We start from the raw sequence: 18299 nt of genomic DNA, 5'->3' as shown, positions 1-18299 counted from the left end.
AAACCAGCAGTTGCACATCCTCTGAGGAGTCCCCAATTGGAGTGGGTGCAGGCTGAGCTGAGGGAAAGCCCCTTCATGCACAAATTTTGTGCATTCAGCCTCTAGTATATATATATATATATATATATATATATATATATATATATATCAATCTAATAAAAGAGTAATATGCAAATCGACTGTATCTCCGCTACACCCACAAGCCATGCCCACAAGCCAATTAGGAGGAAGTAGACAAATTAACCCAACCAAGATGGCTGTGGCCACGGAGCAAGCAGGAGGCTTGGGTTTCCCCGGCAATGGAGGAAGCCAAGCTTCCTGAACACCCTGGCCGGCCCTGGACTCCACTCAAGGCTACAAAGTTTCAATTATAGAAGATAAATGAATCCCAGATACTAGGGCCTCTGCTTGGGTCACCGGCCTGCAAACCACCAAAAGGCCCCTTGCCCAGGCCACCCCACGCCCCAAGGGAACCCCCAACATGATCTGAGACACACTTCAGGGCAAACCAGCCGGCCCCCACCCGTGCACCCAGCCTCTATCCTATCTAATAAAAGAGCAATATGCAAATTGACCATCACTCCAACAAACAAGATGGCTGCCCCCATGTGGACACAAGCTGGCCGCCACAAGATGGCAGGCAGGGGAGGGCAGTTGGGAGGGACCAGGCCTGCAAGGGAGGGCAGTTGAGAGGGATTAAGCCTGCAGGGAGCGACCAGGCCTGCAGGGAAGGGCAGTTAGGGGGGACCCATGCCTGCAGGTGAGGACAGTTAGGGTTGACCAGGCCTTCAAGGGAGGGAAGTTAGGGGCAATCAGGCCGACAGGGGAGCAGTTAGGCATCAATCAAGTTGTCAGGGGAGTGGTTAGGGGTTGATAAGCTGGCAGGCAGAAGCGGTTAGGACCAATCAGGAAGGCAGGCAGGCAAGCAGTTGGGAGCCAGCAGTCCTGGATTGTGAGAGGGATGATTGACTGCTCATTTAGGCCCGATCCTACTGGGATCGGGCCTGAACTGGCAGTCAGATATCCCTTGAGGGGTCCCAGATTGGAGAGGGTGCAGGCTGGGCTGAGGGACACCCACCCCCATGCACGAATTTTGTGCACCGGGCCTCGTGTGTGTGTGTGTGTGTGTGTGTGTGTGTGTGTGTGTGTGTGTGTATACTAGAAGCCCGGTGCACGAAATTCGTGCACGGCGGGGGGTTGTCCCTCAGCCCAGCCTGTACCCTCTCCAATCTGGGACTCCTGGAGGGATGTCCGACTGCCCGTTTAGGCCCGATCCCACCAGGATCGGGCCTAAACGGGCAGTCGGACATCCCTCTCACAATCCAGGACTGCTGGCTCCAACTGCTTGCCTGCCTGCCTTCCTGATTGCCCCTAACCGCTTCTGCCTGCCAGCCTGATCACCCCCTAACCACTCCGCTGCCAGCCTGGTTGATGCTTAACTGCTCCCCTGCCAGCCTGTTTGCCCCCAACTTCCCTCCTCTGCCAGCCTGGTCACCCCTAACTGCCCTCTCCTGCAGGGTTGATCACCTCCAACTGCCCTCCCTTGCAAGCAGGGTGCCTCCCAACTGCCCTCCCTTGCAAGCCTGGTCCCTCACAACTGCCCTCCCTTGCAGGCTGGGTGCCTCCCAACTGCCCTCCCCTGCTGGCCATCTTGTGGTGGCCATCTTGTGTCCACATGGGGGCAGGATCTTTGACCACATGGGGGCAGCTATATTGTGTGTTGCAGTGATGATCAATCTGTATAGTACTCTTTTATTAGATAGGATAGAGGCCTGGTGCACGGGTGGGGGCCAGCTGGTTTGCCCTGAAGGGTGTCACAGATAAGGGTGGGGGTTCCCTTGGGGTGTGGGGCGGCCTGAGCGAGGGGCCTGTGGTGGTTTGCAGGCCGGCCACGCCCCCTGGCAACCCAAGCAGAGGCCCTGGTATCTGGAATTTATTTTCCTTCTACAATTGAAACTTTGTAGCCTGGAGCGGAGCCAAGCCTGGGGCTCCGGCAGCCATTTCTGTGGCAGTTAATTCACCTTCTACAATTGAAACTTTGTTGCCTTAAGCGGGTGAGCCCGGCCAGGGTGTGCGGAAAGCTTTGCTTCCCCTGTTGCCGCCGGCAACCCTGGCCTGCTCTCTCAAGCTCCATTCTGCCGCCATTTGTTTGAATTTGTTTACCTTCTGTAATTGAAACTTTGTAGCTTGAGTGGAGGCTTAGGCCTGCAACGGCTATGGAAAGCTTGGCTTACTCTGTTACCTGGGAAACCTTGCTCTCTCTGGCTGTAGCCATCTTGGATTGGGGTTAATTTGCATATTCGCCCTGATTGGCTGGTGGGCGTGGCTTGGCTGGTGGGTGTGGCTTATGTAGCGGAGTGATGGTTAATTAGAGGAGATATATATATATATATATGACTAAAAAACTTAAGCAAAGCCTTGGAATACAAGAGAATAAATGTATGAGCATATTTGGTTTCTTTTTTTAGTTTGTTTGTTTTCTGTCATTTTAGGAAGAAACTGCTACAAAAATGTCTTTAGGTACATGGGAAAATAAAACATATTTTTAATCCTATAGATTTGGTAGATAGAAATGTAAATCAAATTTCATCTCATATCGAATACAGTAGGTCCTCGGGTCACGTTGGAGATCCGTTCCTTCAGAGTGACTTAACGCGATTTTCGCCGTAAGTCAGAACTCACCTACATAAGCACCTACATCACTCACATGGAGCTTATACACAGTAATAATGAAGTGAAACAGTAAAAAAAATTAAAATAAATATAACAATTCCTGACCTTTGCTTGTGGTAAATAAATAATAACAAATATAAAGCACATATGTCCATATATCGAAATGACGGCACTTTTTTTTTTTTTTTATAAATAAATGGGAGATGGCAATGTAACCACAAAACGACATACGTCAAGTCTGTCATAACCCGAGGACTGCCTACATTTTCCACTTCTAAATATTTGGGCTTTTAAAGGGGGAAACTCCCTGGATCAACTACATATATTTTTCTCGCTATGAAGTTAAACGGTGCAATGCCTGATTCTGTTAAGACTACTGTCTAGCTCCTATTCTTTCCAGCCTTATCCCATAGGAACTGTACTCTGGAACCACTTTTTCAATGATCTCTTTTGGTTGCCGGAATAGCAGGAAAGAATGTTACTCATTGCAGCAAGAAACTCAATCATTTCTGGGTTCCAACTAGAAAACGCCTAGGGGCCCTCTTTATTAAGATAAAACACAAATTGTATCAAGACTGGCTGAACCACTTCATATTTTTATGATGACTGAGAAGTTTGATGATTTTAAGTACTAATTGGCATATGTGTAGCTTATTTTTAATCAATGCATACACTCTAACTTTCATTTCATTAATATCATATCTTACAGTGCTAACATTTTTGCCATCTTGAAGATTTACTACCATACATTGTAGGATCTATAAATCTGCAATGTTAGTGTCAGCAGTGACACTACTTTTATTTATTTTTTCATTATTTCTTAAAACAGAGGCTTTTTAAAAGTTTTTTTTTATATATATAAACATTGGCAACTTGAAAATGTACCTAAGTCTTTAACTTTATTTTTATACACACAATTTTAAAAGATATGTCTACATTTAATTACATATTTACAGAGTCATTAAAATATGAATAAAAGCTTATGAACACAGGCAGAGAGAAATTATGACACTTTGGATTTGGGTACCATGATTTTTAAGTTTATGAAATTGTATGTTTATATGCATATAATCATATCTGTGTGTGTTTAAAAAATCTTATTTATACATCAATGAAGTATAGCCTCTTAATATAATAAAATAACTCCATTAAGTAGTAATTAACTGTAACTTTAAAGTTGGTTAAATGTGGCTTTGTAGAAAGAACACAGCTTCTAATATTTCAGTTTAATGCATGGAGTGATGGTTTTATTGAATCTCAAAGGAAGTTCATGGTACAAGATTATTCAGGCTATCAGTTTTAAAATAAAAATTTCTAAATGCAAATAATAACTAGCACATGTTAGATATATGAATCAAATCAAGAAGTATTAATGGTGTGGCTTTTATAAGAGATACTGTGAAAGTAAGTTGTCCATATAATTAGATGATATAAATTATTAGATTTTCTAATAGGTTTGGACAACTAGTTCTTATTCAACTTTTTTTTTTTTTCCATAGAATCCTCTTTCAAAAAGTTTCATGAGTACAGTCCTAATAAAACTGTCTTCTTTGTTCTTTCTCCAAGTTCTTACTACTTAAACTAAGCAATCATATCTCATAAAGAGGGAATATGTTAATTGACCCTCATGCTGTTGCAAAGATAGCGGCACCCACAGTCAATAAGGAGGGGATATGCTAATTGACTGTCACACCCTCAAAGATGGCGGCGCCCACAGCCACAAGATGGTGGCGCCCAGTCCCCTCAGCCCCGCAGGGGCAGCAGGCACGCAGCAAGGCCTCTGAAGTCCCCAGTCCCCTCTGTCCCCGAGCCACCCAGGGCCGGCCTGAGGTTCAGGCAAGCCTCGGATGGCGGCTTCCCAGCTGCCCAGGGCTTCCCAGGGTTCAGGTAACCAGGGCTGGCTGAGGCTTGCACTGCCAGCAGTGTCAGCAGCAGAGATGTGATGGGCGTCGCCTTCACCTGATCGCTGGGTCGCCTCCAGTCCTTGAGGGCTCCCGGACAGTGACAGGGGGCAGGCCGGGCTGAGGGACCCCCCCCCTCCAGTGCATAAATTTTCATGCACCGGGCCTCTAGTCTATATTATAAAATGCCAGTGGCTGTAATGCCAGAATGCCGGAATGCTGGAACAACCAAACAACCGGTCACCAGGAGGTGCATTGATGGGTCTTGCTGTGTAGCAGGTCTCGGTCTCATACTGTGGCAGGAGTCTGTGTCTCACCAGAGCGGCAGGAGTCAATCTGGGTCCCACCAGCATGGCAGGAGGAAGTCTGAGTCCCGCTGGCATGGCAGGTCTGGGTCTCGCACGATTTCGCTTGCTAGGCCTCTAGTTCTTTTATAACATTGCCAATCTGCTTGTTTCAATAGGATTTCCAATATTTATTATTATTTGGTTCACAAATTTTATCTGTTTGACAAAATTTTGTCAAAAAAATGTAATCTTTTTCTCAGAAAATCTATGATAGTTATAGCCACCACTTAACAAGACATATATTCTAATTGTATCCATAACTTCAGTGTTTTCTCCAAAATAAACAAATAATTAAATATTTTCCAAAAATAATTGTAGATGATGTGATTAAATTATGTTTAAATTAGAAAATTCTGAAGAACTAGGAAAATATTCACCATGTTAGAAAGCACAAGATAGTACACTAAGCATTTAAAATGGAGTCAGAACAGAATTTAGATACATCTCTAATCTCCTTATGTGCATTAATTTTTTAAAATATATTTTTATTGATTTCAAAGAGGAAGGGAGAGGGAGAGAGAGAGATAGAAACATCAATGAGAGAGAATTATTGATTGGCTGCCTCCTACACACCCCTTTGGGGATTGAGCTCATAATCCAGGCACATACCCTGACTGGTATCAAAACCCTGACCTCCTGTTTCATAGGTCACACTCAACCACTGAGCTATGCTGGATGGGCTGCATTAAAGTTTTTAAACTATATGTACCAAAGTGTTCTTGTGAGGATTGTAGAAAATGTATGTAAAGTAGCTTTTTCACAGCAAAAGAAACCATCAACAAAACAACAAGAAGGCCCACTGCATGGGAGAACATATTTGCAAATGGCATCACTGATAAAGGTTTAATCTCCAACATCTACAGGCAGCTTATACAACTTAATAAAAGGAAGATAAATGATCCAATAAAAAAATGGGCAACAGACCTAAATAGAATCTTTTCAAAAGAAGACAGAAGGAAGGCCAAGAGACACATGAAAACATGCTCAACGTCACTAATTATCCGAGAGATGCAAATCAAAACAACAATGCGGTACCATCTCACACCTGTCAGAATGGCTATCATCAACAAATCAACAAACGACAAGTGTTGGCGAGGATGCGGAGAAAAAGGAACCCTCGTGCACTGCTGGTGGGATTGCAGACTGGTGCAGCCACTGTGGAGAACATTTTGGAGTTTCCTCAAAAAACTGAAAATGGAACTCCCATTTGACCCAGTAATCCCACTCCTGGGAATATATCCGAAGAAACTAGAAACACCAATTAGAAAGGATATATGCACCCCTATGTTCATAGCAGCACAATTCACCATAGCTAAGATTTGGAAACAGCCTAGGTGCCCGTCAGCAGATGACTGGATCAGAAAACTGTGGTACATCTACACAATGGAATACTATGCTGCCATAAAAAAGAAGGAATTCTCATCATTTGCAGCAACCTGGGAGGAATTGGAGAACATTATGTTAAGTGAAATAAGTCAGTCAATGAAAGAAAAATACCACATGATCTCACTCATTTATGGATAATAAAGAACATTATAAACTTGAACAAAAAGATAGATACAGAGACAGTAAAGCATCAAACAGACTGTCAAATTACAAGGGGAAGGTTAGGGAGAGGTGGGGGAGATAAGAGATCAACCGAAGGACTTGTATGCATGCATATAAGCATAACCAATGGATGCAAAACTCTGGGGGGTGGGGGCATATATGGGAGTGGGGTGTGGGGAGGGCAATGGTAAGATATGTACACATATAATACCTTAATAAAAAATTGAAAAAAAAAAGAAAAAAAAAGAAAATGTATGTAAAGTATTTTGGATAATTACCATCATCAACACATGGTGGTAGATATTATTAGTATCCATTCTCACCATTCATAATTATAAAACACTTTGAAATCTTCAAAGGCAGAAATCCATGATTTATTTATGCCTTCTTCCCTAAAAACAAATTTTGAGATGGGAATTGTTTTGCAAGTATACGATTCAAAGAGATTTCAATTAATTCAGGTTTTTTTTTTAATCTCTGTGTGTGTGTGTGTGTATGTGTTTAGATTCCACATATAAATGAGATCACAAAGTATTTATCATTATCTGTTTGACTTTTAATACTTAGTATAATGCCCTCAAGGTTTATTCATCTCATTTCAAAGGGAAAGATATCCTTTTTTTGGGGGGGAGGGGGGGGGCTGAATACTTACTCTATCTGGAATATATTTTCTTTATTCACTTATCCATTGATGGTCACGTAGGTGTTTCCATGTCTTGGCTAAGTAAATAATGCTGCAATGAACATAAGGATGCATATATCTTTTTGAGATAGTGATTTCATTTCTTTAGGATAAATACCCAGCATGGATTTGGTGGAACATGTGATATTTCTATTTTTGATTTTTTTTCAGTAATCTTCATATTATTTTGCATAGTGGTTTCAACAATTAACATTCTCAACAACAGTGCAAAAGGGTTTCTTATTTTTCAAATCTTCTGCAACTCTTGTATTTCTTGTTCTTTTTGTTTGATGATAAGTCATCAAAACATGTATTAGCTGATATCTCAGTGTTGTTTTGCTTTGTATTTTCCAGATGATTAGTGATATTGCATACCTTGTTGGTCATTTGCATGTCTTCCTTGGAAAAATGTTTTTTCAGTTTCCCTGTTTATTTTATTTATTTATTTATTTATTTATTTATTTATTTATTTATTTGTTATAAAGATGTATCCATTCTTTGTATATTTTGGATCTGTAACTCTTATCAAATATATGATTTGAAAATAACTTATTCCATTCTGGAGGTTGTCTTTTGATTTTCTCAATGGTATTCTATGTTGTGAAGAAGCTTTTTAGTTTGATGTAGTCCCATATGTGGTTTTGACCCCCAAATCACTCTGCCAAAACAAAACGAGGTATTAGTTGATCGTGGTACTGAGCACAAACTGTGAATATAAAACATTAAGGTGAAGCTGAAGAAGAGCTCTGAAAGAATGGTAGTGTCAGAATATAATACAAATAACATCCCTGATGGGTTTAAAGTCCTCATAAAAAAAGATATTTGCACTGTTAAACTTAATCAAGAACTAGAAGAAATGTGGTCTGACACTAGAAATATTATTAAGAAAGAATATGAAAAAGCAATGCTAGTGGTAACAAGGAAAGACAAACTGTCATAAATGACAGAAGAAACACTAAAAATTGTTCAAGACAGGCAAGAAGCAAAAGTAAAAGATGACAAAAGCAGGGTTGGAATCCTGAATGCAGTTTTTCAATAAGTATCATGTAGAGATAAAGAGAACTATTACATTAGTCAATGTAAGGAGATAAAAGAGAACAACAGAAAAGGAAAAACAAGAGCTCTCTACCAGAAGATTTGGAAAATTCAAACCTAGACTAATGCTGAATGACTAAGGAAGAAAATTCCTTAACCAAGAGAACATAAAAGGAAGGTGGAAACAATCTATTGAAAATCTATACAGAAGAGACAAAATGATGACAGACATCTTTGAAAAACATTCCTATATGGAAGAACCTATGATTCCAGAAACTGAAGTGAAAGCTACCCGGAAAGTATTGAGGACAAGAAAATCACTATGGGTAGATGTCATACTGATAGGATTATTTCAAGCCACAGAGACTGAATCTGTCAATATCCTAACAAGGATATATCAACAAATATGGAAAACCAAACGATGGCCTACAGACTGAAAATATTCACTATACATCCTCATTTTCAATAAATGAGATTCCAAGAAGTGCAATACCTAAGGACCATTGCTCTAATTTTCCACACAAGTGAAGTGATGCTCAAGGTAATGCAATGAAGGCTTCTTCTACCTTACCTGGAGCAAGAAATGCTGGACTCAAAAAGATAAAAGACATTCAAAATCTAATCGCAAACATTTGCTGGATACTGGAGTGCTCCAAAGAATTCCAGAAGAATGTTAGTCTATGTTTTATAGACTACAGAAAAGCCTCTGGCTGCATGGATCCTGAAAACTAGGGGTTGTTCTAAAAGAAAGTGACGTGCCCCAGCACTTGATCATCCGGATACATAAACAGTGTTGCAGACTGGAAGCCACTGTCAGGATAGAATACGGAGAGACAGAGTGACTTCCTATAGGCAAATATGTCAGACATGAATGCATTTTTATCTCTCTATTTGTTTAATCTGTACACAGAGCATATCATATAAAAAATGTGGCTAAATTCAGAGGAAGGAGGAGTAAAAATAGGTGGAAGAAATATCAGTAACTTAAGATATGCAGATGACGTATTTTATTGGCAGAAAGTAGCAATGATTTGAAGAAGCTTCTGATGAAAATGAAAGAAGAAAGTACCAAAGCAGCAATGCATTTGAACATCAAGAAAACAAACATCAGACTGCAAAAGAAATGCATGACTTTACATATTGAAAGTGTTAAAGATTTTGCTTGTCTTGGTTCAGTCATTAATTTAAATGAAGACTGCATTCATGAATTTAAGAGAAAGCTGAGACTTGGAAGGGCAGCAATGGAAGAATTAGGAAAGATCAAGAGAAAAGATGTGTCATTGGAGACAAAAGCTAAGATCATTTACATTAAAGTATCCCCAGTTGCTATGGTTAGTCGGGTGCCAAAGTTGAACAATGACGATGGCTAAAAGGAAAACAATTGATTCATTTGAAATATGGTGTTGGAGGAGAGCTCTAAGATACCTGGACCTCCATGTAGGTGAATAAGTGTGTTCTAGAGCAAATTAAACCTGAAACATTGTTGGAGGCAAAAATTACAAAAACACAAAAGCTGTCCTACTTTGGGCACATAATGAAAAGGCACGATTCTCTGGGAAAACAACAAACCAACCAACAGCAATGCTTGGAAAAATTGAGGCAGCAGGAAAAGAGGAACAACAAATATGAGAGAGATTCACTCCATAAAAGAAGCGATAGGCAGGAGTCTACAGGAGCTAAGCAGGGCTATTAAGGACAAGACATTGTGGACATCACTCATTCATATGGTCACCAGGAGTTGACTTAATGGCATGGAACACACACAGTCACATATTTATTTTTGTTTTTGTTGCCTTTGCTTTTGGTATTAAACCCAAAAAATACTGTCAAGATCAATATCAAGGAGCTTGCTGTCTATGTTTTCTCCTCGAAGTTTGATAGTTTCAGATCGTACATTCAACTCTGTCATTCATTTTGCGATAACGTTTGTGTATTGTGTAAGATAGTAATCCAGCTTTATTTATTTATTTATTTTTGCAGTTTTAACAGCATCATTTATTTAAGAAACTGTCCTTTCTCCATTGTGTATTCTTGACTCCTTAGTCAAAATTAATTGACCATATATGCATGGGTTTATTTTTGGGTTCTTTATTCTGTTCCATTGATGTATATATCTGTATTTATGCCAATATTATACTGTTTTAATTACTATAGATTTGTAATGTAGTTTGGAACCAGAAAATGTAATCCCTCTAGATAGTTTTCTTCTTCCTTAAAATTGCTTGGTTATTTGGGGTCTTTTGTGGTTCATGAAAATTTTAGGATTATTGTTTTGTTTCTTGGAAAAATGTCATTGAAATTTTTATAGCGATTGCATTGAATCTGTAGATGGCTTGGGTAGTATGGGTATTTTAACAATATTAATTTCCTAATTCATAAACATTAAATATATTTCAATTCATGTGCCTTCTTTAATGTTTTTCATCAATGTCTTACAGTTTTCAGTGTACATATCTTTCACCTATGATTAAATTTTTCCTAAGTATTTTATTCTTTTTGATTCACTTGTAAATGGGGTTGTTTTCTTGATTTATTTTTCTGATAGTTTGTTGTTACTATATAGAAATGTATTCATTTTTGTATATTTATTCTGTAGTCTGCAACTTTACTGAATTCACTTAGTTCTAACAGTTTATATTTGGGAGAAGTGTGGGGGTAAAGTCTTTAGGGTTTTCTATATGTACCATGCCATCTACAAATAGTGGATTTTACTTTTTCCTTTCTGATTTGGGTGCTCTTTATTTTTCCTGCTTGATTTCTCTGGATAAGACATCAAATACAATGTTGAATAAAAGAGGCCATAGATGGGGATGGGAGCAGGGGAAATGTGTGAATGTAATCAAAAGGTACTAACTTCCAGTTATAAAATAAAAACTCCTGGGGATCTAATGTACAACGTGATTACTATAGTTAAAAATACTGTATTATATATCTGGAAATTGCTAACAGTAATTTTAAAAGTTCTCATCACACACAAAAATTATAACTATGTGAGGCTATGGATGTTAGCTAATCTCATTGTGGTAATCATTTTGAAATATATGCAAATGTTAAATCATTATGTTGTATACCTTAAGCTAATACAGCATTATATGTTAATTGTATAGTAATAAAACTAGGATAAAAATGAGAGAACTATCAATAATAACATTTAGAGGAATAAGAAAAGCAGGAGAGACGAAGGGGGAAATCTTTAAGTGGTCTCAGGCAACAACTGTGTCACAATGGCGGCCCTGGTGCAAAAGTATCATCCCAGGTACCTCTGGGGAAAAAGCTGTTCCAATAGCTCAAGGGCAGTTCTCCAAGCATTAGCAAGTTTGAGTCATTAGCAGCAGATCAGGGCCACAGGAACTGCTATATATCAGGAACTCCTATGATGACTCAACAAATTACTTTCTTAGTGCATGTCTAAGGAAATGCATATCCTGCCTAGTTAAGCAGGATAGAATTAAAGTATATTTGTCATCCCTTCAAATCTTCTGAGTGAGTGCATAATGGTTCTCTTGGCACCTTATAGAAGTTAGCACATGTTTATGCACAAAATGGGTGTTAAACATTTATAAATTGCTTGATTTATTTAATTCACAAAATACGTAGCATTTTTTTTTCTAACTATGCGTGTGTTTAAATCTGATAGGCCAGAACCTGTTTTGTGGACAAAGGATGGTGGAGAATTACCAGATCCTGATCGAATGGTTGTGAGTGGTAGAGAGCTAAATATTCTTTTTCTGAACAAAACGGATAATGGCACATATCGATGTGAAGCCACCAACACCATTGGCCAAAGCAGTGCAGAGTATGTTCTCATTGTACATGGTAAGTACCTTTTGGACATAATCATATGTGAAATAATTAATCCCTTGAAGAACTTTTTGAAGTTATCGAAGTCTTTAGAATAATACACAAAATTAAACAGGTTTTTCTTTTTCTTTCAGAAGGTCTCATAAATGTAAATACCTCCAAGATTTACTTTTAAAGTGTTCCAAGTCAAACTAATAAAATGAAATCAAAAGATACACTAAAAATAAAAATTAATTTTGTGATAAGTTTTCCTTATTACAAATATATTGTGTAATTTTGTGTGGTGACTATTAAATTATATTAATGATTTTCTTTCAATTATACAAATAAATGCTTTTAGTTATAAATCAAAATCATAAAGATTATATTTCCCGTAAGCTAATTTTGGTTGTATTGTCATTTAAATGTACTTATAATCACTGTAACTGGTTTCAAAAAGAATGATAGAATGTTATTGAGATAGAACAGAAATAGAGGTATGCAATATTAATGACAACTGTCTTAATTTCTTATGAACAATATTTAAAACACCCACAGACATTTTTTCCACTCCACTAATCTCAGAATTTGAGTATATATAACAAAATTCAGAAATAAATATTAACACACAAGATTGAAAAAGTACCTGCTTTTTCCAACCTCCAAAACCACATTATGTTGTTTATAACATAACACTAACATTTTGTTGGATGGAGATAACTTTTATGAGATTGAAAGATATTGCAATAAACAAAGTAAGTCAGGTTTCTTTGTTGAAGAATTTCTCAGAGCTTTTTAATATGCAGGGTACATTGTGAATCTCTGAGAAAGAGAGAAGCTATGGGGAGTGGAACATTTTCCTCATATATTTCACCAAGAAAACTTTACTAAGACTAGTACTGTGTTCTACACATTAGAGTATTCCAAATGAGTATTGCATAAATATGATGCTGTTATAAATCCAGTGGATCTTAGACATAATGAAGAGGGTAGGTTTATTTGATATATTTTCTCATGGGCTAAATTATAGAATACTGTAAGAAGCATGAGTTAGTTAAAAAAAATAATTTTGGAGTAAAATCTAATTCATTGGAAATATATTTAAATTTAGGAAAATGATAATTATATTATGCTTTTACCCAGGTATTTATTTTACTGTAATGTAGGTAAAAATTGGATAAAGATTAATATATTAAGCTAATATTCTACTTCCAAATTGCTTTAGTGTATACAATCTCTTAATTCTAAATACTACTTTGTTATCAAAGGCAAATTGAGGTTCTGAGTGAATAGACTATCCTAGACTGTCATACAAACATCTTGAAGGTAGAGCTGAGAGATTAATTTCTAGCATATTATGAGTTGTGCATATTCCATCTTTTGAGAAAGATCAGCCTAATCAAATGAGACTGATATATTGGAATTAAATGTGGTGAATCCTTGTAGACACTCCCGCCACCTTACTTCCAGAGAGAATGGAATCGTTGGGTGTATCCAGAAGATAAATTAGATCCTTAGAGCATAATTCAGGAGTAGCTTTCCATTCATGCTGTCCTGGCTGTGTAGATCATGCACTCATGTAAATGAAGTCTAGTCAGATTCACCCTTAACTTTTTAAGTGCTTCTCTCACCTGAGAGTCTTTTGGGGCCTGGGGCATTGTTGCACAGCATGTCACATTATGTCAAAAGCAATATGAAATTAAAAATATAGAATTAGAAGGGAGTGACAGAAAATCATATACTTCAATAAAAAGAATGTTGTTTGTTTTTTTAAAGTACTTCAAGTGGGGAAAATTCCTATGTGTTCCCAGTGTTTGTGAGCCAGCCAACAGCATGATTTCCTAAGTAGCCAAGTGCCTTTAGGTAGTTGGCAGTTGACACATTTCTAATAAATGCTTTTCTGAGCACTTTGTAAGAAGTAATTTTTGGCTTTGCTTTTTGAACTACAATTTGTCAAAAGCACCCCATAGATTAATGCTATTCATGCTACTATATAAATGCTGTGAAGTTCAACAGTAGTTTACCCAGGATTATCGACACAAGTAATGAGAGGCTCGATGAAACAGTGAGACCATATTACACTGTGTTTAAAAGGGCTCCAATTGGGTTCATTACAAAATAAAGGTGTTTTTTTCACCCCTTCTGCACACTGAGTATAATGTTTCATTAGTCACTGGTTGTATAAATACAAAAAGCTACTCTCTCCTGTTAATGGTTTGGCTGTTTCAAAACTCTACTAAATGGTGAAATTTGAGTGGCATTTCGATCTATAATGAATGCTGTCTGCATTTTGGAATGGAGTGATAAATGATCATTTGTGAGAACTTCACCCATTTATCTTTTACACCACGGTTGGTTTTACATTAGCTGTGATAATTTAGTATAGCTCTAGCATAGAAGGGCCTTTCAGGAGCTGAGACCTTGCCTTTGTACCACACTCCCCTAGGTTCTATTGATTCCTAACTTGATGGAGGTATGAGCGCTTTCCTGTGAAATCATCTGCTATGTAGATGTCGTCCTAATAGCTAGATTTTATTCTTTGGGTGTCAATGGAAGTTCATTATTTAAATGTTAGCACATTTAATTGTTAGCAGCACTGACATTTTGTATTGTGGACACTGGAGGGTTTTATTATTTCACTTCCTAATTACACCTTTGCAAATTTCAGCATTAGAACTTTAGATGGCAATTTGAAACTGCCAGTGTGAAATTCTGGGCCTCACAAATTTAACATGCAAATACTTGTAGGATAAAACATTATACTTATGAAACATTTGCATTATGGAGATTCCTTTAGGAAAGAAAGTAGCATTTTTATTAACAAGCTCAGCAATGAAAAAAATTAATGTTAAATCGGTAGTCATAGTTGTAATATTAATTTCTGTGAGCACAGTAAGCTTCTGTGTTTGCCTATATAAAGATATTAAAGTTATTTTTGTGTTATTAGTAGGATCTTGCTATTTATTTAGAATGACTGATTACTTTCATATGTATTAATTGTCTTGAATTATGTTGTTGCATTGCTGGTTTACCATTTGTAGAACTCAGATCAAGAGAAAAATTCATTCATTCACTAACTAGATATTTAGCATTTATCCACTGAGTATAAAAACACTATAAAATAGCCCTGACCGGTTTGGCTCAGTGGATAGAGTGTCCGCCTGCGGACTCAAGGGTCCCAGGTTCGATTCTGGTCAAGGGCATATACCTTGGTTGCGGGCACATCTCCAGTGGGAGGTGTGCAGGAGGCAGCTGATCGATGTTTCTCTCTCATCGATGTTTCTGACTTTCTATCCCTCTCCCTTCCTCTCTGTAAGAAATCAATAAAATATATTTTAAAAAAACACTATAAAATAAGGTCAATAGTAATCAAGAAGTGTAGAGTTTAACACTGAAAATAAGTTAAGCATTCAAGTAATTATGATACAAAATAGAAGAGCTATAGGAGAATGGCCATACAATGATGTAGATTTTCAAAGTCTGCAAGAATGTGGTCCAAGTATCTGGAATTTTTAAAAATAGTAACACAGCACTCATGGATTATTCATAAACTAATGGTATGTATCATAAATAGAAGTACCCAACACAGTGTCAGGTACATAGATATGCACAAATTAGACTATTATTATTATTATATTAAAATATGATATTCTTGGAATTCCTTGTTTACTCAGGTTTCCATAGATCTCTTTCCACATCTTGGCATTTTTTATCCTTTCATACTACCGTCACTTTTGCCACACATGGTGCACATGCACATACTGCACAAACACAACTATACTATGAAAAATCAAAGATTCTGGACACCATATTTTCAAAGCCTCCCAACCACATAGTTCAGTAAAGGAAACAGAATTATTTACGTAATAATTCCCTTGAGAGTCATGGCCCTTAATGTAGGCAATTCATGCATTTCTTGTCTATAAGCCCTCAACTGGTCAGAATTTGAAATGTGATTGTTAACATGGTGCCAACCCATGTGTAGTGTGTCATAATAAATTGTTATTAATGTGAATTTTTTGTTTTCAATTTTTCCCATTTTAAGATTAGTTAACCGGTTTTGTGTCCAGAACTCTATGTAGAACCTTTGAACACTTTGACTGAGTTTAACCAATAAGTTCAATAACCTATTTCATCAAAATAAAAATCTGTTGCTAAATTTTTTTGGATTAAAGATATTTTAAGACTGACACATCTGTCCTTTATTTTATTTTTTATTGAAGTATAACTGATAGAATGCTGTATTAGTTTCAGGTAAAAGTCATGACAACTTAATATTTGTATATATATATATTGAAAAAAGCTCACCAAAAATATTACTAGTAACCTTATTATATCAAGGGCAATATCATTTCAGTACTCTGATGTGAAACTTACTCATGAGTTACACATAATTCACTGCCCATACCCTTCCCTGAATAGTACTCAAAGCATAAACTAAGTTATCTGTATTGAAGAACAAGAATGATCTAAATCCTTGCTAACTGAGAATAAAAAACTTAACAGTATAGTAAAATTAGTAATATAGTATATTGAGTAGGACAAAAGTTATAATCATCCTTGTTTCTCTGATGCAACATCCAATTGAAAAGATTTAGATAAAATATGTCTTCCCCAAGCAAAGACTATCTGGATCTGGATCTTCTAGCATAGAGAACCTAGCAGATACCTATTTATCATGTAAGAGATGGCTGCAGAGAATTACAAATGACTGTAGGCTAATCTTATTTTCTGGTTGGAAGCAATTCAAGTGCTCCTATTCATTTGTCATCAATAGATTAAAACAATATTATTTTGAAACATATATCACCTGGGAGATTTTGAGAAACTATCTAAGGAAAGTGTGGAACACAAATTACTATATTCCCTTAAATCCTAAAATTATTGCTTCTCAACTTTCCCTAGAGCAATTTGTAACCACTCTTCAAAATACAAATGGTAGATGGACAAAAAGGCTGAAAGTCTTTAATATCACCTCCAGTCTCAAAGCCCTCCCCGGGGTTCAGGGATAAATCCAGTTATTCAAGTAGAAAAAAATGAGCAACATATTTCTTCTTGTACCAGTAGCTACACTACTATGGAAGACCCAGATTATAGAAGAGAAACAGGGAGTCCAATTAGAGCATTTGTGGAGAATCCACTCCACAGAGGACCCTACTCAGGGTTGTCCCAGAGGTCATAACAGAGCTGAGATGCACTATTCCAAAAAGTTTTTTATGATGTTCCCCATCTCTCTTCAAATTTACTTTTCCTATTACCATTACAACCCTCATATAAGATTTAAAATTATTTTGCCACTGTTTTACTAGTAACGTATTCCATTACTTTATTTCCTACTTGTATGAATATACTTTTATAACAATTCAGTACTTCATTATCTTAATGCTTTTTGTTCTTATTTTGTTTCTTTTTGGTATTTTTCAACTTCACATTTTTCTGTTTTTATTTATTTATTTAATAATTCTTTATTGTTGAAAGTATTACATATATTCCCCTTTTCCTCCCATTGACCCCCCCACACCGCTGCCACCCCCACCCCAAGCCTTCTGTACCCTATTGTCTGTGACCATGGGTTATGCATATGTGCATACAAGGTCTTTGGTTGATTACCTCCCACCCACCTACTTTCCCTCCAAGATTCTGCACTCTGTCCCATGCTTCCATGTTTCTGAATCCACCCCATTCATCATCTTATTTTGTTACTTAGATTCCACATATGAGTGAGATCATGTGATACTTGTCTTTCTCTGACTGATTTATTTCATGTAGCATGATAATATTTTGAATGAAATTAGCCATCATCTTTCATAAAGATTTTTACTTTATTTATATATATTTTGCTATTCTAGCAATTTTATTTTTATGAACATCTATAATAATAATCTATAAAAATAAAAGAATAATATGCTAATTAGACAAGACAGCCGAACAACCTTCCAGACGTCATTCTGGATGTCCTTCCCAACGAAGCCGCAGAGGCGGGGCCGAGCCAGAGGCAGTTAGGGGCGATCAGTCAGGCAAGCAGAGGTGGTTAGGGGCAATCAGGCAAGCAGGCAGAGGAGATAAGGGTGATCAGGCAGGCAGGCAGAGGGGTTAGGGGCGATCAGGCAGGCAGGCCAGTGGTTAGGAGCCAGAACTCCCAGATTGCAAGAGGGATGTCCTGGATTGCAAGAGGATGCAGGCTGGGCTGAGGGACCCCCCCCCCCCTCCATGCATGAAGGTTGTACACTGGGCTTCTAGTATATAAATAATTAAAATTCTCCATACATAGTATTATCATAGTAGAAAGTGAAACACAGTAAAAAGCTTCTTTATATTTTTGTAATGCCAATA

The 18299-nt window shown here is 37.5% G+C and overlaps 1 protein-coding gene across 7 annotated transcripts in view; it reads left to right on the top strand.

Annotated features, from left to right (window-relative positions):
• Positions 1-18299, top strand: part of CADM2 (cell adhesion molecule 2) — a gene marked incomplete at its 5' end in the record, with an annotated part of 1250256 nt that overhangs the window by 1135169 nt on the left and 96788 nt on the right. For all 7 annotated transcript variants that reach the window (XM_079767300.1, XM_079767298.1, XM_079767302.1 and 4 more), the window contains one exon: positions 11824-12002. In XM_079767300.1, coding sequence (XP_079623426.1) covers positions 11824-12002 — 179 coding nt within the window. The remainder of the gene's footprint in view (positions 1-11823; positions 12003-18299) is intronic.

Source organism: Cnephaeus nilssonii (assembly GCF_951640355.1).
Source record: "Cnephaeus nilssonii genome assembly, chromosome: 3".
NCBI classification, from domain to species: domain Eukaryota; kingdom Metazoa; phylum Chordata; class Mammalia; order Chiroptera; family Vespertilionidae; genus Cnephaeus; species Cnephaeus nilssonii.
This window is presented reverse-complemented; position numbering and strand designations above follow the sequence as displayed.